The 24,664-nt window shown below is 36.6% G+C and overlaps 1 protein-coding gene across 9 annotated transcripts in view; it reads right to left on the reverse strand.

The window, feature by feature from the left end:
• The window catches only part of PDE9A (phosphodiesterase 9A), a 169,770-nt gene that overhangs the window by 54,032 nt on the left and 91,074 nt on the right, over nucleotides 1–24,664 (reverse strand). For 5 of the 9 annotated variants that reach the window (XM_072614866.1, XM_072614868.1, XM_072614869.1 and 2 more), the window contains one exon: nucleotides 4,793–4,877. The exons of 1 other annotated variant lie outside the window; for it this stretch is intronic. In XM_072614866.1, the coding sequence (XP_072470967.1) occupies nucleotides 4,793–4,877 (85 nt within the window). Of the gene's footprint in view, nucleotides 1–4,792; nucleotides 4,878–15,874; nucleotides 15,926–24,664 lie in introns of all 9 variants that reach the window. 3 more of the 9 variants (XM_072614872.1, XM_072614873.1, XM_072614874.1) reach the window with 2 other exon arrangements.

Below are 24,664 nucleotides of genomic sequence, written 5' to 3' on the forward strand. Positions count from 1 at the left end.
TGTATTAGATGCCTCTTATGCTTAGAATGCATTTGCTCCTTGCCTCTCCTACAAAAGATGCCTTACTTCAAGACTCAACTTAAATGCCAACTTCTCCACAAGGTGTTCAGTGATCTTCCCAACTTCTCTATTGCAACTTAGTCCTCCTTACACTTTTTCCTTTCAGTCTCATTTTTCAGTTTTTCCTTCCTCCTGTTGCCCTTGTGCTGCCAATTCTTTCTGGTTCCCCTCATTAAGTCATGGGTGAGGTGTACATACTGTTTCCAAATAGCTGCTGCTCACCTCTGGAAGTCCTCACGACTTTCTTTCAGTCTTTTTCTTGTAGACTGTGTGTGCTCCTTTGTTTTATAAATTACTGTAATTCAAGTCTGTCTTCTGTTTAAAAGAATGCAATAGTCCCAAATCACTCTCAGGGCTGAGAGAGAATGGTTATTCCTTTGAACTACAAGCCTCAGAAAGTTACTCAATTTTCCAAACCCTATTACCTATATGAATTTATTATCTCCATCAATAGAATATAATGAGAGCAGGAAGAGTTTAATTTTTATCTTTGTATTTGCACTCCCTTCTGATGTATCCTTACTGTTTAATACCTGGGCAAGTCATTCAACTTCCCAATATCAGAGGCAACTCTCTAATACTCTTAAGGTGACTTGCACTGGTAAAAGAGAGTTTTCTCTGTGTCAATGAAACCACAGGTCTTACCCCTTGTCACATAAGTGGCACTTAAAAGTGTTTGATTATTGACTGACTGAGCATGAATGGGTAGGATCTAAGAAGACGAAATTTAATAGTGATAAAAGCAAAACTTACATAGGCTAAATAATCAGCTATACCAGTGTAGGGATGGGGAAACTGTCAGTTATCAGTCAATAGCCATATGTTAAATATCTACTACGTGTCAGGCATTGTGCTAAGGAGTAGGGATGCAAAAAAAGGCAAGAGTTCCTGCCCTCCATGAGCTCTCAATTTAATAGGGAGACAACATGCAAACAGCTATGTACATGACAGGATGTAATGGCAAGTCAAATAAGAGCTTTTGCTGTTTTTGTTTTAATATAATCAAGAAGTATAATGCCTCCATTTGAATGTGATTAAAGACAGTCTTTCCCACCCATTGATGGACCTGTCTAATGTGGTAAACTTGATTAGGAGAGCTGTTTTGTAGGAGGGTCCCAAGTACCTTTTGTTTTTTTCTGTTGAGGCATGGGGTCAGAGGGTGATGCCCTCTGGTTCTAAAAAGTGTATAAATACTCTGAGGGTAAGGTTTTGCTTTGGGGCTTACTGACTGGAAGTGTTTGTTTGGCCAGATGAGGACTCTAGGAAGCCACTAAAAGAGCCCACTGGCTTTGCAAACCAGATGTCAGAGCTTCCCTCTCTAGTAACTATAGTCAGACAGTTAGGGTCCAACTATCTGTTGAATTCAGGCAGAGGGAGCCATGTCTGTTGATCTTTAATTTCTCTGTATTTTCCTTGAAGTTCAGGGTGCTGACTCCCCTGAACTAGGTGATGTTCTTGGTTAAAGGAATGATACATGTGCTTCATTAAAATGATTGTTATCCCCTTGAAAGTTGCTTTCCTTTTATGACTACAGATCTAAGAACCTGTGATAGCATGGCTTCCCCATGTATCTTGGGGTGCTTACTGTTACACAGGATAAATAGGAAGTAATCAACAGAGGGAAGTCATTAAAATTAAGTAGAAGATGGAATTTTAGCCAATACTTGAAGGAATCTAGGGAAACTAAGAAACACAGATAAGGAGGGGGAGTATTCTAGGCATGGGGGCACAACCAGTGAACTTCTCTGGAGCCAAGAGATGGGAGTGTCTTGTTGGTGGAATATCAAGGAGGCCAGTGCCACTGAACTGAAGAATATATGGTAGGGAGGGAGGTGTGAGAAGACTGGAAAGGTGGGGAGAGGTAGGTTATGAAGGGATTTAAAGAGGATTTAAACTTTGTTCCTGGAAGCAATAGGGAGCCCCTGCAATTTATTGAGTAAGGGGGTGACATGGTCAGACTTGTGCTTTAGGAAAATCTTTTGAGCAGCTAAATGGAAAATAGACTGGAGTGAGGTGAGAATTGTAGCAGATGGACCCACAAGTAGGTTATTGTAATAGTCTGGGCATGAGGTGATGAGTTCTTGTATCAGAATGGTGGTAATATCAGAGGAGAGAAGGGGGTATTTTTTAAGGATGTTGCAAAGATGAAGTTAAAAAGCCTTGGCAAAAGATTGAATATGTGGGGTAAGAGACAATGAGGATGACATCTAAGTTGTGAGCCTAGGGGACTGGGAGGATAGTGGTGTCCTCAACATTAATAGAGTAATTTGGAAGGGGCAGCATTTAGGAAGAAAGATAATGAGCTCAGTTTTGGGCATATTGAGTTTAAGATGTCTTCAGGACATTTCGTTCAAGGTATCTAATAGGCAGTTGGAGATGTGAGACTGGAGGTCAGCAGAGAGGTTAAGCCTGGATAAATATGTTTGAGAATGATCAGCATAAAGATGATGATTGAATTCATGGGAGTTGATGAGATTACTAAGAAAAATTAGTATAGAAGAAGAAGAGAAGAGGGCCTGGGACAGAACCTCAAGGGACATCTTAGGTTAGCCAGTGTAATCTGATTGAGTATCTAGCAAAGGATGAGAAGAAGGAAAAGCCAGAAAGGTAAAAGAAGAGCTAGGAGGGTATGGTTAGTTTTTCTGATAAAGTTCTAGGAATTTTAGAGCATAATATGAGGCAATAGAGTGATATAACAGCCAACTGAAAATTTAAACTTTGGGAACATTAGATGAGGCATAATGTCTAGGATTGGGGACCACGCTCTGACCTGGTTAGATTAAAACTGAAATGTTATGTTCCATCCATTCAGTTTTGAGTGCTATATTTTAAAAATGTTGATAATCTGGAAAGTATCCAGAAATGAGCAACCAGGAAGGGGAGGAACCTTGACATTGTGGTATAGGACAGGCCTGTGCAACATTTGGCCTATGGGCTATTTGTGGCCCACCAAAAGATAGGGTGGCCCATGAAAAAATGTAGAGGTCATAAAAGAAAGTAAAGATGTGATGAGGATTTTGCCCATGCTCCACTTAAATGGCCTCCGACTAGTCATTGTGCTTGTCATGTAACTTGGTGGATGGGTTGCACTGCATCCTATTTGTCACATGAAACATGGCAACCAACCATTGTCAATTTATTTCTAACTTGAGAAGAGTGATTTAATGATAAATAAAAATCTTAAATAATAAGTGTAATTTATTGATATTAATTGCAATTTCCCTTTTTTAAAAAATATGGTTCATCTGCAAAATAGTTTAATGATTAATTATACCTTTATTTGGAAGGTGAGCTGCTAAAAACCTATCTGCAGCCCAAAGAAGTTTAGCCAATTTTAATTTTGGCCCCTGCCTCCTGCCAAGTTGTATAGATCTGCTATCGGAAGATCATTTGAAGGAACAGAGATTTTTTTACTCCAGAAAAAGAGAGTTAAGGTGGACTTGAAAGCTGCCTTAAAATATTTGAAGATCTGTTATGTGGATGAGTAAGTAGAATTCTTCTGTTCAGCCCCTTACTGAAAAATGTTGAGCAGTGGTTAAAAGTTTCAGAGAGGTAGTTTTAGGTTTGATGCAAGCTGCATCTTTCTAACAATTAGAACTACCCCAAAGTCGGAGAAAGCGACTTCCTTCACTGGACATCTTCAAGAAAAGTCTGGATAACCACTGTTCAGATCAATTATAGATAGAATTTCTGTTTGGTTTTGGCCCGGACTAGGTGGCATCAGAGGTCTCTTATAACTCTTAGACTGGTTCAAGGCAGTCTTTTTTTTTTCTTGCTAATAATATTTTACATTTTCTAATATACATAGTTAACTCAAAAGAGTAAATAATACAAAAATTATTTTTTTAAAACTTTGGGACACATCCATATGTATGATATGAGCATATGTATGAATTCTTTGTAATGCCCATATATGCATATATACACTTGCATATTTTGTCTGCTGATTTTTCTTCCTAATTGTATTTTGCCTAGGTGCATATTAAAATCAATGTGCAGTTTCTTAGCACATAACACATAAGTTATAAGTGAAAAATAGTATGGATAGTAGCATAGATAATACACAAAGAAATCATTAAGGATTAGCAATATTCTTTACTATTTCTGTGTTCAAAGAACTATAACTTTGAGGGTTTTGGGTTTTTTTTTCAGAATTCTTAGGATAATTGTAGTAAGAAATGATTGAAAACTGAGATATCAGTCCCATTACTTTCTTGGCCTACAAATTTTTATATTTTAATTTCCAGTTATTCCGATTACATAAAATACAAAGGACTGATGAAAAAATATCATCAGTTTAAGTAGGAATTTTGCACAAACACAAAGCACAGAAAGGTCATGTGACAGAATATGTAGGTAATCACTTCTCTGGGAAATATGGAAGAACTAATTCTTTAGTTAGGGTTTGGATGACATGACCTCTACAGCATGTTTTAACTTTGAGATTCTATGATTTTTATAACATTAAGGTAGAAAGAATACATTGTAGCCACAAAGTGTTATATACATTGGAATCATCATTATCATCTTCGTGATCGTTATCGTCATCATCCTCATCATGATGGTGATCATGAATCTTCCTGACTCCAGCCCTGGCCCTCTATCTGCTGTGCCCCCTATCTACCCCTGTTTAATCTCAGAGAAACCAAACATACAAGCTTCTTCAGTTTCAACATAGAAACCTCTCTTAGCAGACACTTTGTTGCCTGAATATTAAGCTCATGTCAGTTACCTGTTGTTTCTTGATGCCATCTCTTCCCTCATCTTTTTGATGTCACTCTTGCATTTTTCAATCTCCACTACTTTCATTCCTTCCACTGGCAACAAAGAAACAACAAGGGTGTTACCATGTATCCAAGCATCTCCTTTTAGTAATGGCGGAAACTCTCAAAGGGTTTCTAAAGGATTTCCAGAAGCTAAACAGGAGCTTACAAAGGCGTAATGGCACTTGACTTCTATGCTCTCCCTTACTCAAAACAAAAGTCAAATGCAAGTCATGTCATTATTTCTCTGATGACATGGTCTTCTTTGGCAATGAAGGATAAACATACACATATACTCATGATGCTAAGACTTCAGAATCAACCACTTATGCACAACACTCAGTCCAACAACTAGTCCTATTTCCAATTTTGAATCATTACCTAAAACATCCATTCATGCAAACTCGATAAGACTGATGACGATATGAATGATAATAGTAATAATAATAATTATTATTATAGCTAACATTTACATAGTTTATTATGTGACAGGCACTGTGCTAAGCACTTTACCATTATATCTCACTTGATTCTCATAGCAATCCTGGTAGGTAGGAGCTATTATTACCCCATTTTGCAAATGAAGAAACTGAGGCAAACAGGTGAAGTCATTTGCTCACAACTAGTATGTGTCTGAGATGAATTTGAACTCAGGTCTTTCTGATTCCAGGTCTAGTGCTATATCTACTGTGCCATAAAGCTGTACTGCCCCATCTCCTTTTCTCCCCATATTCTGCATTCTATCCCCAATTACATTAGCATCCTTGTCCCTAATTTTTGTTTTCTCTGAACCTGAAGGTCTTTGGACATCTGATAAAGGTGTCCTTTGTGAGAAGGACCATGGTCCCCAAAAATATTAAAATGAAATGAGATGTTTGGGCAGCATGACATAAGCTTTCTCTGAAAGTAATATCTCATTAAGATGAAGGCTTCTCATTTAATGGGTTCTTCCACAGAGGAGCAGTTAACCAGGAGATGTTACTGTTTTAAAATATATGACAGACTAATAGCAAAGTTAAGGACCTGCGGGTTAGACTTAATTTTGTCTATACTAAGTTATTCCTTAGAAGCATGACTGTAAAGGGGTTTAAAAAATAATTACACCATAACTTACACATCCAAATGAATATTATTCTCAAAATAATATGGGAGTATTTTATATATATATATATATATATCATGCTTGAGTATACCATTACTAAAAATATTTTCCAAGTCTGTCTTTGGAAGGCTTTTCCAAGCAGCTTACAGCAAATAGTATTAGTTTAATTATTTTCTAAACATATCTCATTATTTATAGTGCAATCCAGATTGGTAATTCGTTTTATATGACACATGTGGGTCCCAATGGCTTTTTCTAGTTATTAAAAATAACACCAACAATCCAAAGATAAAGATTTGCTGTATCTAATGATGTCCCCCATATTATGAAAGCTAAGTCAGGGGAGGAAGTTGAAAAAGGCTTTTGAGTAATCACAGAATCTTTGGAATAAGTACATTGCCTACCAGAAATTATTTTTAAAGGGATAACGTTGATTTCATTTACCTAACTTGAATACCTCTTTTGGTAGAAATATATGATGCAAATAGTCTCCCCACTTCATAGACTCTCTTTTCATTCATTTGGCAAGAATTTTGTTTGTGTAAAAGCTATTTAATTTTATGCCATCAAAATTGTGTTTATCTATATTCAGATGATCTTAATATGAAAAAAAGGTACCAACGAAAATTTAAAGTTTCATTAGTTTATAGTTATGCCATATATTTCTTCCTTTAGATTTCTAAGAGTTTTTGGAATCAGAAGCCAGGGCAATTTATTGTGTTTGGAAAATTCTTTGTTTGGCTAAAATTCAATTATGAAATCTGATATTCAGATTCCACATTCACTCCTGTGAAGCTAGGGCAGCTTTTGTGTAGTTCAAGGATCACTGATTCCATTTCTGCCTTTTTTTCTATCAGTGTATTCAACAGCATGCACATTTAAAGCAGGGTTTTAATGTCTATATTATTGAAGTTGGGATTATTTCTAAGTTGATTGTTTATTGAACTGAATCCCAGTAGGCATAATGATATTTAGGAAACTAAAGGGAACCTGTTACTGTATAATTCATTGACTTGTTCAATAATATTCAGCAACCTCCCTTATTCATAGCATCATTCATAATGAGAATAAAACAATTTGGAAGTTATAGAGAAGAAATTTTTTGTGTTATAGATCTTTTTGGAACCTAGAAGAAATCTTGGAGTCATTCTCAGAAGAAAATGAAAACACATAGGATTACCAAGAAAACTAATATTGAAATACAGTTATCAGTAATAAAATATAAGAGGAAATATCAGAAAGGGGAATTCCATTGCAAATAACTATAGAAGGCATAAAATATTTGAGGGTCAATCTACCAAAGCACAGAAAATACTTTTATAGATTCAATACAAAGTACTCATTTCATAAGTAAAGAACAACTTAAATAGCTGGAGTAATATTCAGTGCACATGTCTGGGATGTGCCAATATAATAAAAATGACAATACTGTCATATTTAATACTATACCAAACAAACTACGAACTTCACAGAACTTTAAAAAATAATAACAATTCATTTGGAGGTAAAATATAGAATATTTTAGAATATAGAGAATAGAATATAAAGGGGAGATAAAGGGTAATAGCACATTCAGACCTCAAACTGCATTATAAAGCAGAAGTTATCAAAATCATTTGGCACTGGTTAAAAAATAGAGAATTCTACCTAGACAAATAAAAATAATAAACAAGGGAACTCAATAATTCAACATTTGATAAACTGAAATTTTTTTTTTTTAGAGAAAAGCTCCCTATTTGATGAAAATTTCAGAGAATATGGAAAACAGTCTGGCAGAAATTAGACTTAGGCTAATACCTTACACCATATTCCACAATGCATTCTAAAGAGACACATGGCTTAAATATTAAAGATCATAACATAAAAAAATGAGAAGAGATGCAGATAACATATACCTTTTATGACTATGGATAAATGGCATTCTTAACCAAACAAAAGATAGAGGCAATTACAAAAGATGCCTCCACTTCCATTCTTTTTACTTTCTTCTTAATTCTCTGCAGTCTTGTTCCCAGACTTCTCATTCTGCTGAAACTGCTCTATCTAAATTTACCAATCATCTCTTCATTGTCAGATCTAATGGAGTTTTCTGAGTTCTCATCCCCCTTGACCTCACTGAAGCCTTTAAGTCTGTTGACAGCCTCTTCTCCTTTTTCTTTTCTCTATAATGACAGTTGTTTCTCCTGGTTCTCTTCCTATCTGACTACTCCTTCTCAGACTCTTTTGCTGAATCTTTATCCTAATGTGGCTGCTAAATGTGGATATTTACCAATGCTCTGTCCTGGCCCTTCTTCTGTTCTGCCTCTATATAGAATTTAATCTCTTGATGATCTAATCAATTCCCATGGATTCAATTATCACCTGTACACAGATGATTCTCAGATCTGTTTTTCTGATCCCAATGTCTCTCCTGGCCTCTAGTTGATGTCTCTAACTGCCTACTGAAAATGGATGTCCTGCAGACATCTTACATGCAACATGTCTAAAACTGAGCTCATTACCTTTGCCATCAAACCTCCTAACTTCCTTATTACTGTCAAGGAGACCACCACCCTCCCAGTCATAAAGTCTTACAGCTTGATGTCATCCTTGACTCCTTATTCTCTCTTACCCCCAACCCTCATATCCAAATAATGGTCAAGTCCTGCCATTTCAACCTTTGTAGAATCTCTAGTATATGCCTCCCACGACTTTATCACCTCATGTCTTGTCTATTGGAATAGCCTTCTGGTTGACCTGTTTCAAATCTTTCCCCAGTATAGTCCATCCTCTACTCAACTGTCAAATTGATCTTAAAGCACAGGTCGGATCATGGCACTCCACTATTCGATCAGCTCCAATGGTTCCTTGTTAATTCCAGGACTAAGACCTTGGCTTGACCTTTAAAGCTCCTTATAACTATACCCTTTCTGATCTTCTTACTTCTGCTCTACCTATTCTGTGATCCAGTGACAAAAGCCTTCTTGCTGTTCCTTGAATACAACCCTCTGTCTTATGACTTCATGCATTTTCACTCTCTTTCCCCTATTCCTGGAACTCTCTTCATCATTGTCTCAACCTCCTGGCTTCCCCATCTTCCTTAGTGTTTCTGTTAAAGCCCCCTCAGCAAGAAACCTTCCCCAGTCCTTAATCTTAGTACCATCTCTCTGAGATTATTTCCATTTTATTCTTTATATTATTTTGTTCGTACACAGTTGTTTGCATGTTCAATTGTCTCTTCCATTAGACCAATTTTCGATAGTATTGTTATTTTTATTATTTGATAAGACTACCTAAAGTAATTTATGTATCCAGTGCCATGAACTTCAACTAAAAAGACTTAAAATTCACTAAAAAGCAATGAGGGGGACTTGTGAAGTGATAAACAAAATGCAGAACTAGACATTTTCTCCGATCTCAACTTCATAAGCCTCTCCAAAAGAGACATTATCTACAAAAGACAAAGAAATGCCACCTGTCTCCAGGATTTAGGACACTTGAAATCTGAAATAAGATAAACAAATAGACAAATAAACCCATGCACTGGCTTCTACACTGGCCTCATTTAGCACTCACCCCCCACACTTCATTCTACAGCCATGAGGTTTCACTAGTTGACTCATACCAGGTTCACAACAAAAACCCAAACTATAGCCAGGTCTTTTCTCCCTCATTCTGGTGTTGTGACAGTGCTGGCTCTAGGCTGGGGAAGTCTGCTCAGATCAAGAAAGATAGCCAGCATGAATCTGCAGCACTCCAGACCTGGCTATTCCAGGCAGCTAGGTGGGACAGTGGATAGAGCCCCAGGTCTGGAGACAGGGAGATAAGAGTTCAGACTCAAATCACTCTTACTAGCTGTATGACCCTGTGCAAGTCCGATAACCCCATTTGCCTCAGTTTCCTCATCTGTTAAATGAGCCGGAAAAGGAAATCACAAAAAACTTTGGTATCTTTGCCAAGAAAACTCCAAATGAGATGACAAAGAATTGGACACTATTCAAATAACTGAACAACAGCCAGAGCTTCAGTGGTCAGTAGCATTTTTCTATGCTACAAAAGATCACTACAGGAGAATCAGGAAAAGAAGGTGGAGGACATAAACCTGGGCTCAAAATAGAGCTCAACACCACATTCCCCATCTTCCCCATCTCATCATATATTTCCAGAACCCCAGAAACCCAAACTATACAAATCAGTCCCATGACACTAACATATCTACTCTCTGAATTATCAGTGCCATTTCAAAGAACTGAGGAACAGAGGTAGTGGGACAGGACACAATATATTCCATTAAGACTGAGGCAAAGTACTCAGCATTCAGCTGGGGTCATTTGGGTTCTCCCAGCAAAATCACTTTGGCAGAGACGTAGGCTGGTATACCATGAATTGTCCAGCATAAGAGGAAGCTGAAATTCTTTGAGATTTAGCCAGCCCAATGAAATGAACAGTAAGGCAAATTAAGGGCAAAAAAGACTGAAATTATCAAAGATCTCAGGAAGAATAAAACTTAAAGACCTTGAATAAAAGCAGATAAATCAACAAGAAAATCATTAACAGGAGAAAGAAATATGGCCTTCAGATCTAGCAAACAAGTTCACCACCTATGAATAAATACTGAAAAACAAAGGAAAATGATTCAACATTTGATGAGACACAGGACCCTGTGGAATTTGAGAACCTGGAACCACAACATGTTGTTCTTGATTTATAAGACAAATGAGAGCAATGGCAGCAGAGTTAATGGCCTGCACAGCAAAAATAGTGAGCAGAATAGAAAAACTGGGATCTATAATGGCAAATCAAATAAGAAGAATCAGAAGAGAGAACACTAGATTGTGAACGAAAATACACAGAAGTGAAGGACAATCTGGAAGAAAAGAAGCAAAAAAAAAAAGCACCTCAATAACACTAAAAGAAACTATATTCACTATGCAAGCAAAATATATTAATCTCAAAGACAGTGTGTGTAGAGACAACTTAAGAATCATAGGTCTCCTGGAAGAATTCAACAGGACAAAGAATCTTTACATCAGAAATGCAAGAAGAGGGGGGCGGAGCCAAGATGGTGGAGTAGAAAGACGCACATACACATAGCTCCGAACCCACAATCCACAGAAGGGCTACAGGGGAGTAACTCATGGCAAATTCTGCACCCAGAGGCCACGGAATATTGGAGCGAGGGAGATTTCTGTTCCAGAGGGACCTGCAAACCTCTCTTGGGGGGTCCTTCGCGCTGCGGACTGGGCGCTGGGACTGGGAGCTGAGGGCAGCCCTGCTGCAGCCACGGCACCAAGAGAACAGACCCGAGCAGGCTTCAGGGACGGGATCTCCAGCAGCTGCACAAGCTGCCCACAGGTGACGGGGGTCGGTGAGAGAGTCTCTTTGGCGGGTCGAGAGGGGAGTGGGGTGCCCCCATGATTCGGCCCCCCCCCCAGGAGGTAGAAGCTGAGAGGCGGCTGCAGAACGGGGCTCCCCAAGGGGGCAGGAGCCTGGATCCATTGTGGAAGGTCTGTGCATAAACCCCCTGAGGGAACTGAGCCTGAGAGGCGGCCCTGCCCCAACCTGACCACCTGAACATAATCTCATACTGAATAGCAGCCTTGCCCCCGCCAAAAGCCCTAAGGCTGGAAGCAGCATTTGAATCTCAGTCCCCAAACACTGGCTGGGAGGATCAGGAGGTGAGGTGGGTGTGAGGAGAATATTCAGAGGTCAAATCACTGGCTGGGAAAATGCCCAGAAAAGGGAAAAGAAATAAGACTATTGAAGGCTACTTTCTTGGAGAAAAGGCATTTCCTCCCTTCCTTTCTGATGAGGAAGAACAATGCTTACCATCAGGCAAAGACACAGAAATCAAGGCTTCTGTGTCCCAGCCCATCCATGGAAGAGCTCAAAAAGAATTTTGAAAATCAAGTTAGAGGTGGAGGAAAAACTGGGAAGAGAAATGAGAGAGATGAAAGAAAAGCATGAAAAGCAGATCAGCTCCCTGCTAAAGGAGACCCAAAAAAATGTTGAAGAAGTTAACACCTTGAAAACTAGCCTAACTCAATTGGCAAAAGAGGCTCAAAAAGCCAATGAGGAGAAGAATGCTTTCAAAAGCAGAATTAGCCAAATGGAAAAGGAGATTCAAAAGCTCACTGATGAAAATAGTTCTTTCAAAACTAGAATGGCACAGATGGAGGCTAAGGACTTTGTGAGAAAGCATGATATCACAGAACAAAGAGAGAAGAATAGAAAAATGGAAGATAATGTGAAATATCTCATTGGAAAAACAACTGACCTGGAAAATAGATTCAGGAGAGACAATTTAAAAATTTTGGGACTACGTGAAAGCCATGATCAAAAGAAGAGCCTAGACATCATCTTCCATGAAATTATCAAGGAAAACTGCCCTGAGATTCTAGAACCAGAGGGCAAAATAAATATTCAAGGAATCCACAGAACACCGCATGAAAGAGATCCAAAAAGAGAAACTCCTAGGAACATTGTGGCCAAATTCCAGAGTTCCCAGGTCAAGGAGAAAATATTGCAAGCAGCTAGAAAGAAACAATTCAAGTATTGTGGAAATACAATCAGGATAACACAAGATCTAGCAGCCTCTACATTAAGGGATCGAAGGGCATGGAATAGGATATTTCAGAAGTCAAAGGAACTAGGACTAAAACCAAGAATCACCTACCCAGCAAAACTGAGTATAATACTTCAGGGGAAAAAATGGTCTTTCAATGAAATAGAGGATTTTCAAGCATTCTTGATGAAAAGACCAGAGCTGAAAAGAAAATTTGACTTTCAAACACAAGAATGAAGAGAACCATGAAAAGGTGAACAGCAAAGAGAAGTCATAAGGGACTTACTAAAGTTGAACTGTTTACATTCCTACATGGAAAGACAATATTTGTAACTCTTGAAACTATTCAGTATCTGGGTACTGGGTGGGATTACACACAGACATGCACACACGCACACACACACAGAGACAGAGTGCACAGAGTGAATTGAAGAGGATGGGATCATATCTTAAAAAAAATGAAATCAGGCAGTGAGAGAGAAATATATTGGGAGGAGAAAGGGAGAAATGGAATGGAGCAAATTATCTCTCATAAAAGAGGCAAGCAAATGACTCATCAGTGGAGGGATAAAGAGGGGAGGTGAGAGAACAACATGAAGTCTACTCTCATCACATTCCACTAAAGGAAAGAATAAAATGCACACTCATTTTGATAGGAAAACCTATCTCACAATACAGGAAAGTGGGGGATAAGGGGACAAGCAGGGTGGGGGGGATGACAGAAGGGAGGGCATGGGGAGGAGAATGCAATTCGAGGTCGACACTCATGGGGAGGGATAGGATCAAAAGAGAATAAAAGTAACGGGGGACAGGATAGGATGGAAGGAAATATAGTTAGTCCTATACAACACAACTATTATGGAAGTCATTTGCAAAACTACACAGATTTGGCCTATATTGAATTGCTTGCCTTCCAAAGGGAAGGGGTGGAGAGGGAGGGAGCTAAAGAAGTTGGAACTCAAAGTGTTAGGATCAACTGTAATGTTCTTACCACTAGGAAATAAGAAATACAGGTAAAGGGGTATAGAAAGCTATCTGGCCCTACAGGACAAAAGAGAAGATGGAGACAAGGGCAGAGAGGGATGATAGAAGAGAGAGTAGATTGGTCACAGGGGCAGTTAGAATGCTTGGTGTTTGCGGGGGGAGGGGATAAAAGGGGAGAAAATTTGTAACCCAAAATTTTGTGAAAATGAATGTTAAAAGTTAAATAAAAAAAAATATTGATAAAAAAAAAAAGAAATGCAAGAAGAGTGAATAAATGTAAGAGCCAAGGACAACAATAGAAATAGCAACAGAAGGACAGCAGAGAGATCAGTAAGACACTTCTTTCAAATGTACACAAAGATACAAGAGTGAAGTTGGAAGTCAAGTAGAGATAATAGTGAAGAGATAGATCTGGGCCATTATGAATAGAACCTATTATACCCTGTACATAGTTGAGTCAATGTGGTTTGAATTTTTTTTCATTGGGAGTACATTGCAATAAGAGATGAAAGAAAGAGGGAAGATGTGGGAGGGAATACAGGGGACCCCTCTGTGAGGTGCATAAGTCAAATCAAGAGCTATCAATGAGGGGAAGGTGATCCTTGTGGTCTTTGTAAGAGAAAAATCCATAGGGAAGTGGGTGGAGAGTGGGGGAGGAGGACTGAAAAGAGGGGAAAAAGAAGAAGGTGTTGCTTTTTTGGTGGAAGAGTTCCACTGATGAATGCTTTGGTGAGTGAAGAGAGATCTTCGGTGAAAGAATATGGTGACCTTGAGCTGGGTGTGGTTTGGGGGTATTTGGTACTTGAAAAAGTCACTTATTCTATCTTGGGAGAGAGAAGTTGGAAATTCTGAGGGCATTTGCCATCTGTACAAGAGGGAAGGTATGGACCTGGGGGGAGATTTTGAGTCAAAAGGGGAAAAAAAGTTAACTAGGGGAAAGTATAGATTAATACTGGACTGCATAATCAGGTCCATAGTGGGAGAGGGAGCCTACAATGGGGCAGTAACTTCTCTGACACTTGAAATAATCAGTTCTATTCTCAGAGCAAGACACAGTGGAAAAAGAGGAATCCATGGGATAAGTTCTATAAGACAATGGGAGAAACTAGAATGGATACTATGGAAATTTTGATTGAATAAAGAATACAGAGAGTTGAGAGAGACTAGATAACTATAGGGGTCATGAGAGTTTATAGAAAAAACAAGGGTCTATAGGAGAAAGAAAGGGAGAATAGACAATGAAGAGAGTAAGGGAGAGAACTCCGCTTTGAAAAGGGGTGCAAAAATGAAATTTAAAAATTAATGAACAAGACTCATTGAAGGGGAGGAGGAGAAAGGATTTACTTGACTAATTGTAAGGGAAAAAAGAATAATATGATCACATAAAAGTAGGAGAGAGCAAAAAACTAATAACAAAACCTTAAAGGAAAAGAAGTAACAAACAGGAGAGGGAGATTAGGGAAAAGGGAAAGAGAATCAATGGAATTAAGACAACTTAAAAAAAAGATTAAGATAAAGAAACTGAAGGAACATACTACTGTTTTTATAGCACAGGAATGAGAAAAATTACAACTTGAAAAACCTAATATTAGAAACAGATGGAGGAAAATGTAAACCTAAATCTCATAATTTTAAATGTGAATGGAGGAGACAGCCCAATAAAATGAAAAAAAAAATGACAGATTGCATAAGAAAACAAAATCCTACAATCTCTTCCTTAGAAGAGAAACATTTACAAAGATATAAACAAAATAAAACTGAGAGTTTGAAAAAAAAATCTATGCATTAAGCAAATCTAAAAAAGGCAGCAAGTACAATCATACTGTCTGACAAAGCAAAACCAAATATGCAAACATGAAATAGGGAAGGAAACTACATTATGCTGAAAGGAACCATAGACAATAAATTAATATCAATAGTATATCTGTATTCTTTAAATCCTTTAGCATCCACATTCATAAAGGAAATATTACTTGAGATTGGAGAAGACATATATAGTAACACAATAATGGTAGGAGACTTCAATATCCCTCTCTCAATTTTGACTAAGTTTAACAGAAAGATATACAAAAGGAAAATACGAAAATGAACAAATTGCTAGAGAAATTAGAGTTGAAAGACCTATGGTGTCTTCTAAATGGGACAGCAAAGGCATACACATATTTCTCAGCAATAAAAATTTGCAATGTACTAGGGCACAGAGATATTGCAAACAAATCTAAAGAGGCAGAAATAGCCAACAAATCCTTTATAGACCATTACATAATAAAAATAACCATTGACTCAGGAACTACAAATAAAAGACACACACCCAAATGTATAGTCAATAATGAAATCCTAAATAATGAGTGAGTCAAGGAACAAATCATAAACACAATTAATAACTATATGGAAGAAAATTATAATGATGAAACAACATACCAAAATTTCTGGGATGCAGCTAAGGCAGTCCTCAGAGGAAAAATCATATCCCTACAAATATACATTAACAAAATAGAAAAAGAGAGGATTAATGAAGGGGATATACATTTTAAAAATTAGAAAAACAAAAAATAAACAAACTTAAAAATTAGAGAGGAAAAGGATAAATTGGAAGCAAAAAATAATACAGAGGTAAACAAAACTAAAAGCTAGATCTTTGAAATGATTAATAAAATTGAAAACTCTTAGCTAATTTGATTAAAAAGAAAAAAGCAGAAGATCAAACCAATAAAATAACAAATGAGCAAGGCAAAATTCTAACAAAACCAGAAGAAATAAATAAGAATAATCAAACCATATTATACACTTATATGTTAACAAAACCAAGAAGACAAAAAAAATATAAAAATGTCTTCATAAGTAGCACAACTATATTAATAACAAAAGCAACAAAATCATATGATTATATCAGTAGATGCAGAAAAAAGAATTTAACAAAATACAGCACCCATTTCTATTAAAAATACTAGAAAACATAAGAATTAATGTAGCCTTTCTTAAAATGATTAAGTATATTTATCTAAATCCAAGAGCAAGTATTATCTGTAATGAGGATAAACTAAGAACCTTCCCAATAGGATCAAACGTGAAGCAAGGAAGTCCATATCACCACTATTACTCAATATTGTGCAACAAATGCAAACTATATCAATGGGAGAAAAAGAAATTGAAGGAATAAGAATAGGCAATGAAGACATGAAACTGTTACTCTTTGCAGATGTTATAATGGCACACAGAGAATCCTAGAGAATCAACTAATAAACTAATTAAAACAATCAACAACTTCGGTAAAGTCGTAGGATATAAAATAAACCCACATGAATCTTTCGTATTTCTATATATTACAAAAACAAAACAAAACAAAAACCCTAGCAGAAAGAGAGAGAAAGAAGAATTCCATTTAAAATAACTGCAGACAATACAAAAATGCTTGGGAGTCTACTTGACAAGACAAACCCTGGGACTATATGAAAACAATTGCAAATCACTTTTCACACAAACAAAGATAGAACTAAGCAATTCGAAAAATATCCATTGCTCATGGATATGCTGAGCCAATATAATGAAAATGACAATTCTACCTAAGCTAATTTACTTTTCAATGCCATACCCATCAAACCACCAAAGAATTATTTTATAGAGCTAGACAAAATAATCGCAAAATTCACCTGGAAGAACGAAAGTTCAAGAATATAAAGGAAATCAATGAAAATGTGAAGGCTGCCTAGACATATCAGATTTCAAACTATATTACACAGCAATAATTATGAAAACAATTGGTATTGGATAAGAAATAGCATGGTGAATCAGTGAAATAGATTAGATACGCAATACAGAACAATAGATGATCATAGTAATTTAATGCTTGTTTAACCCAGAGATCCAAGTTTTGGGGGCAAGAACTCACCATCTGACAAAAATTGCTGGGAAAACTTGAGAGCAGTGTGGCAGAGACTAGGCATACATCAACATCTCACATTATGTGAGGTCGAAATGGGTAAATGATTTAGATATAAAGATGAGGTTAAAAGGGGTAAATAATTTAGACATAAAGGGTGATATGATAAGTCAACTAGGGGAACATGGACAATTTCATTCATCAGATCTATGGATAAAGGAAAAGTTTATGACCAAGCAAGAAATATAGAGGATCATAGGAAACAAAATGAGTATTGTTGATTAGATGAAAATAAACAAATTTTAAACAAGCAAACCAGTGCAGTACATACTGGAAGGAAACCAGAAAACTGGGGAAGAATTTTATAGTACCTTTCTCTGATAAACACCTTATTTCTCAAACATTTAGGGAGCTGAGCCAAATCTATAAAGAGAGGAGCCTTACCCCGATTGATAAATAGTCAGTGGATATGAATGGGCAGTTTTTGGAAGAAAAAAATCAATAGACATATGGGAAAAATTGCTCCAAATCTCTACTGATTAAGGAAATGCAAATTAAAACCACTCTGAGGTGCAATTCACACCTATTAGACTGGCTAACGTGACAGAAGAGGAAACTGAGGAATGCTGGAGGGGATGTGGAACAATAGGTCCACTAATATACTGTTGGCAAAGTTGTAAGCTGGTCTAACCATTGTGGAGAACACTTTGGAACTATGCCTAAAGGGCTATAAAACTGTGCACACCCATTGACCCAGCAATAGCAGTCTTAGCTTTGTATTTCAAAGAGATCAAAGAAAAGGGAAAAGAACCTATATGTACAAAAATATTTAGAACAGCTTCTTTTGTGGTGACAAAGTTGTAACATACAATTTTGATGGGGCTATTGTGCTATAAGAAACAATGAGCAGGATGGTCTCAGAAAACCCGGGGAAGACTTATAGGAACTGATGTAAAGTCAAATGAGCAGAACCAGGAGAATATTGTATACAGTGACAGCAATATTGCATGATGATCAATTGGAAAAGACTTAGCTACTCTGATTCAAGACAATTCTTAAGAAACCGTGACGAAAAATGCTATCCACCTCCAGAGAGAGATCTGATGAACTCCAAGTACATATTCAAGCATATTTTGAATGTAGATCAACCAAGCTGAAACTAGTACTATAACTGATAGATCGGAACCCAATTTTACTATAGGGATTCAACAGTCTCCTCATTATGTTCTGACAGTTGGACAAACACCCCTATTTGGGATTAGTGTTAGTAAGGTGTCAAGACCACTGCATGTTGGCTTTTATAGATACTGGCTCACAAGTTACCATAGTGCCAGCTATGGTAAAAGAAAATGAAAAAAAAATATCAAAAAATCAGACTCCTATAAGTGTTCCCTTTCACTATCCTCACACCTCCAGCTGGGAAATACAGAGTAAATTAAAAATCATGGGTTGGCCTGAGGAGATCTATAGAGCAGTTGTTATCACTAGTTCAGGAGGAGCAGAAACCAAAAATTAACATTTGATTATTAGGAAAAACCTTTTGCGATTTGGTAGTTTTGCCTGCTTCAACTACCTCTTAGAATAGAATCAAGGAGGAGACAAGGAAATTACCACAATATTGAAAGATTTGGAAGAGGAAGGCTTATAGGAAAATAATTAATTTATAATTCTTTGGTTTGGCTGATGAAAAATACTGGCAGAGAATAAAGATTTATGGTGGACTAAAGGAAATTTAGTGTCAAGATTGACTATAGGAAATTTAATTTCAAGATTGAACAATAGTATTAAGAGAACCATTCCTAATGTTTCAGAAATGATCAATGAAATTAAAGGACATGATGGACCTCAGTTTTCAGTTTAAGTAAAATGTTCTTTGCAGTATTAGTAGCCAAGAAAGAAAAAAAAACAGAAAGGAGCACAGTAAGCATTTGGTAGGTTGCCACCAATAGTCTATACAAGTAGCCCACTATTATGTTATACTTTCTGTAGAAAAAAATCTGAATAAAATTGACACAAGTACTTTTGTTAGTCAGTCACTTTTATTAAGTGCATTTATAAAGCACCTATTACGTGCCAGGCATTGTGCTAAGTGCTGGGGATACAAAAGAAGCAAAAGGCAATTATGCCCTTAAAAGCATCACGATATAGTGAGCGAGACAATAAACAAATAAATACGTACAAACAAGCTAAATACAGGATAAATAGAGAAAATACCAGAAAGAACTAGAACTAAGAGGGATTGGAAAAGATTTTTGGTAGAAGAAATAATTTTATTTGGGGTTTGGAGGAAGGCAATCAAGTTAGGATATAAAGATGAGGATAGAACATTCCAGGCATAGGGGAAAGCCAGAAAGAATGACTAGCCAAGAGATGGAGTGTCTTGTTCAATGAACAAAGAACAAATGTGACCGTATTGAAGAGTACATGGTAAGGAGCATGATGTAGGAAAACCGGAAAGGTATAGGGGAACTAGATTATGATGATCAGCATACAAAAAGAGATTTTGTATTTTATTCTGGAGGTGATCAGGAGCCACTGTAGTTTACGGAGCAGAGAGCTGACTGTCAGACTTGTGATTTAGGAAAATTATTTTGGTGGTTGAATGGAAAATTGACAAGTGAGAAGTCTCAAGGCAAGTAGACTCTCCAACAAGCTACTGTAATAATTTTGGACCTATTGAGTTTAGGATGCAAAATTAAAGATCAGTAGAGAGATTAGGGCAAGATAGGTAAATGTGAGTATCATCAGCATAGAGATTATTACTATATCCATGAGAGCTGATGAGATCACCAAGTGAAGAAGCATAAGTGGAATAGTAAAGATGTAGAAGTGAAGTAATATAGATGGAAAAGAGAAGGGGACCCAGGACACCCTGTGGTGTTAATACCCTGTGGTAACAGCTAAGGTTAGAGGGTATGATTGGTATGAGGATCCAAGGAGGAGACTGAAAAGGAACAATTTTATAGGTAAGAGAAAAACTATAGAGAATGGTGTGCTGAAAACCTAGAGAGAAGAGAGTGTCAAGGAGGAGAGAGTGATCAACAGTTTCCCAGGCTTCAGAGACGTCAAGAAGAAAGAGGATTGAAAAAAAGTCACGAGATTTGGTAATTTAGACATCATTGGTAATTTTGGAGAGAGCAATTTTGGTGGCTTAATGAGATTAGAAACTGGATTATAAAAGAGAAGACTGACCAGAGAGGGGAGGCCCCTATTGTAGATGGCCTTCTCAAGGAATTTATCTTATAAAATGATATTCTAGTTTAAGGGGCCCAAGAAATAGGAGGTTAAGGAAAGTATTACTGCAGGACTAGCCAAGAGAAAATAGATAATTGTCCCATAAAAGATAAGAAAGGGTAATAATCAGTAGTTTCTAGGTATGATCTGGACTTGGGAAGAAGTTCCACAGCCAATAGTAGGAAAGATCTTATCCTTGGAAACTTCAAGTGAAGGACAAGTTGAGACAAGTTGGATTGTTCAGTTCCTAGAGAAGTCTTTTTCCAAGTGTGATGTTATGATTTTGGACTAAGAACATGGTTGGTCCTCAGTTTAGATATACTATTATGGAAAAGATGGCCTGTCAGTATATCATATCATTATGGAAGTAGAGGGCTTGACCCTATGTGTGCCATCAATGTTGTAAATACTGATTTCTATATTAGTATGGTCTAGAACAGGAGTGGGGAACCTGTGGCTTTAAGACCACAAATGACCTTCTAGGTCTTTGAGTATAGCCTTTTGACTGAGTTCAAGTTTTATAGAACAAATCCTTTTATTAAGGGGATTTATTCTGTGAAGTTTGGATTCAGTCCAAGGGCTACACTTAAGGATCTAGAGGGCCACATATGGTCTTGAGAGTATAGATGCTCCACCCTGGGTCTAGATTGGAATAGCCACCACTCAATCAATACTCAAGTAGGAGTTGTTTCTACCAGAGTTGTGCTGAATAAATGTTTAGCCCTGGCTCTCTAGAAAAAAAAAACAGATAAACAAAACCAAAACACAGGTGTAGGACATCCATCTCCACTAATGAGAAAAGATTCCCATACCAATAGGCTTTGGGTGTCAGGCTACATAGTCATGAGAATTACAAGGGAGAACTTGGATAATGATGTAATTTGTATTGACTCTTGGTCAGTTACACTAATGGATTAGTCATATGATCACCTAAATAGAGGAATGGTATTTGGAAAGTAAATAACAGTGAGTATGGGAAAATGAATTATTGAAGGACCTAGATAAGGCCAATGTGAAGATTTTAGGTTGTTTTTTGTTGTTGAGTCATTTTTCAGTTATGTCCAACTCTTTGTGATCCCAAATGAGGTTTTCTTGACAAAGATACTGGAGTGGTTTATCATTTCCTTCTCCAGCTTATTTTACAGATGAGGAAACTGAGGCAAAGAGGGGTAAATGACTTGTCCAGGGCCACACAGCTAGTAAGTGTCTGAGGCCAGATCTGGACTCAGGAAGATGAGTTTTCCTGACTCAAGCCTGGCACTTGATCCACTGCACCACCTAACTGCCCCTGGGCTCATGCTAAAGGAAAATCAGGTGAGGAAAAGTGGAAGAAGGCGAATCACATTGGTAAATAAAGAAAGAAAAGGATAGGGGGATAGTGAAAAGTATAGATCAATAGGGAAGTGGATACAGGAGAAAATTGGACACAAGTATTTGGTCCATGACATCTTGGATAGAATATAATTTGGGACTAAGGACAGTAATACAAAAAAGCCTGTACTACTTTTTCCCATTGCCACCAAGCTAGATCTTTAAGATTCTGAGCATAGTCTGGCAAGTGAACTACATTGGCCCACTTGAAGATAAACTTAATAAGAACTATTGTCTAATAGTGCTCTGTACATGCACAGATTTAGACTTTGTGCATTCCTGTACATGAGTTGAGGGCAACTCTGTTACAAAAAGGACTAAATTAATTAATAGTTTGCAATACTAAATAGAGATCAAGAATCACACTTCCCAGCTCACAAGATTAAGAATTGGCTGAAGCCTAAGGAATTATGTGGAACTTACATTTAGCATACAATCCTTAAGTGGCTTGGATGATGGAAAAATTTAAAGGAATGCTTAAGACCCAAGTTAATAATAGATTCAAATAGAGGCTTACCAATGAAATCATAAATGAAAGCCAAATAACAAATCATGAGAACAATGAATAATTATGTGAAAGAAAATAATAATGATGAAACAACATGACAAAATTTCTGGGATGCAGTAACAAAATCGAAAAACTGAGAATTAATGAACCTAGAAAGACAATGAGTAAATACCCTTAAAACAAGCTCAAAAGGGGAGACATTAAAAATTAGAGGAGAAATACACAATCTGGAAACCAAAAAAATCATCCTATAGAAATGATAAATAAAACTAGAAGCTGGTTCTTTGCAAAGACTAATATAATTGATAAAATTTTAGCCAAGATAATTAAAAAGAAGGGCAGAAAATTGAATCAATAAAATACCAAATGAGGAAAGTGAAATTACAACAAAACCAGAAAAAATAAAAAAAAATTCAGAGTCTATTACACACAGTTAAATGCTAACAAAACTAAGAACACAAAAGAAATAGAGGAACAGCTTCAAAAATCTAAAATGCTACAATTGATGGAAGACCAAATAGAGATCTCAAATAACCCAATACAAGAAAAGGAATTGAGACTAGTTTTAAAGAAACTACCATAGGGGAAAAAAACCTCCCAGTTTGATTGATTCACAGAAGGATTCTATCAAACTTCTAAAGAACAATTAATATGCACATTACACAAATTATTCTCAAAAATTGAGAAAGCACCCTACAAGAATAATGTTATAATATAACATAGTCTTAATACCTAAACCAAGGAAGAACGAAAATCAAAAGAAGAAATATAGGTCAATATCATTAATGAATATTGATTCAGACATTATAAGCAAAATAATTCATTATGAGTCAATTGAATTTATACCAGGAATACAAGAATGGTTCAACATTAGTCAACATTAATAGACATTATTAATCATATCCCAAACCACATAATCATCTCAATAGATGTAGAAAAAGTCTTGGACAAAGTATAACAGTCATTCATGCTAAAAACCCTACAAAGTATAGGCACAGGGTGATCTTTAAAAAAAAGATATAGAAGCACTTTATTTAAAATAAAAAATAAACTTTATATGGGTAGTGCACTAGAACCCCTTCTAATAAACATGGAAATAAAGGATGTTTACAATGCCCATTTTTTTTAATATTTATATTCATTATTTATTTGTTTATAAGCATTCTTTTCTTCTTAAATTTTGAGTTCCAAATTCTCTCCTTCCCTCATGCCCCTTCCCCACCTACTGAGAAGGCAAGCAATGTGATATTAATTAAATATGTGAAATCATGCGAAGGATATTTTCATATTATATATATGTTTTTTTAAAAGGCAATAAAATAAAGTGAGAAAATTAGTTCTCTCTCTCTGGAGGTGGATAGCATTTTTTCATCATGAGTCTTTTGGAATTGTCTTGGATCATTGTATTGATCAGAGTAGTCAAGCCTTTCACAGTTGGTCATCATTACAACATTGTTATTATTGTGCACAATGATCTCCTGGTTCTTCTCACTTCACTTTGCACCAGTTTATATAGGTCTTGCCATGATTCTTTTTCCCTCTGAAACCATCCCCCTCATCATTCCCACAGCATAATAGTACTCCACCAAAATTATATGCCACAACTTGTTCAGTCATTTCCTGACTGATGAGCATCAGCTTGACTTCTAATCCTTTGCACATCAAAAAAGATCTACTATAAACATTTTGTGCATATATAGGTCATTTTCCTCTTTCTTTGATTTATTTGGAATACAGAACTAGCAGTGTCCATGGTACCTTTAAGTATATTATAGTCTCTCCAATTATCTCTTCTAATTAGATTCATTTTTGCTTTGTCTGATTTCCCCTGCCCCATGACATGGTAACATCAAAAATTTCAGAGGTTTTCTGATATGTATATCCACCAAGTTTGACTAACAGACACTAAAGATATATATTCCCCAGGTTTTATAAACATCTAATGATAATATTTGTTTTTGTCTCAAATCCAGTAAACAACTGATAAACACTTGCAAATGATGGTAGTTTTAATCATAAGCTGAAGTTATCAATCACCAATAAGAGCATAGATTTAATTTGTAAATGCTCCTAGCCAGAATCTTAAAAATCCAGCAGAAGTTCCAGCTATCAGTTTGCTCCTGGATTGTGACTAAGAAAGACTCTTATGTTCTCCAAATGTGGAAATTTGTGTATCTCATTTTTACCCAAGAGTAATGCCTATCAACAGGTTGTCATC

Source organism: Notamacropus eugenii, chromosome 5 (genome assembly GCF_028372415.1).
Source record: "Notamacropus eugenii isolate mMacEug1 chromosome 5, mMacEug1.pri_v2, whole genome shotgun sequence".
Classification (NCBI taxonomy): Eukaryota; Metazoa; Chordata; class Mammalia; order Diprotodontia; family Macropodidae; genus Notamacropus; species Notamacropus eugenii.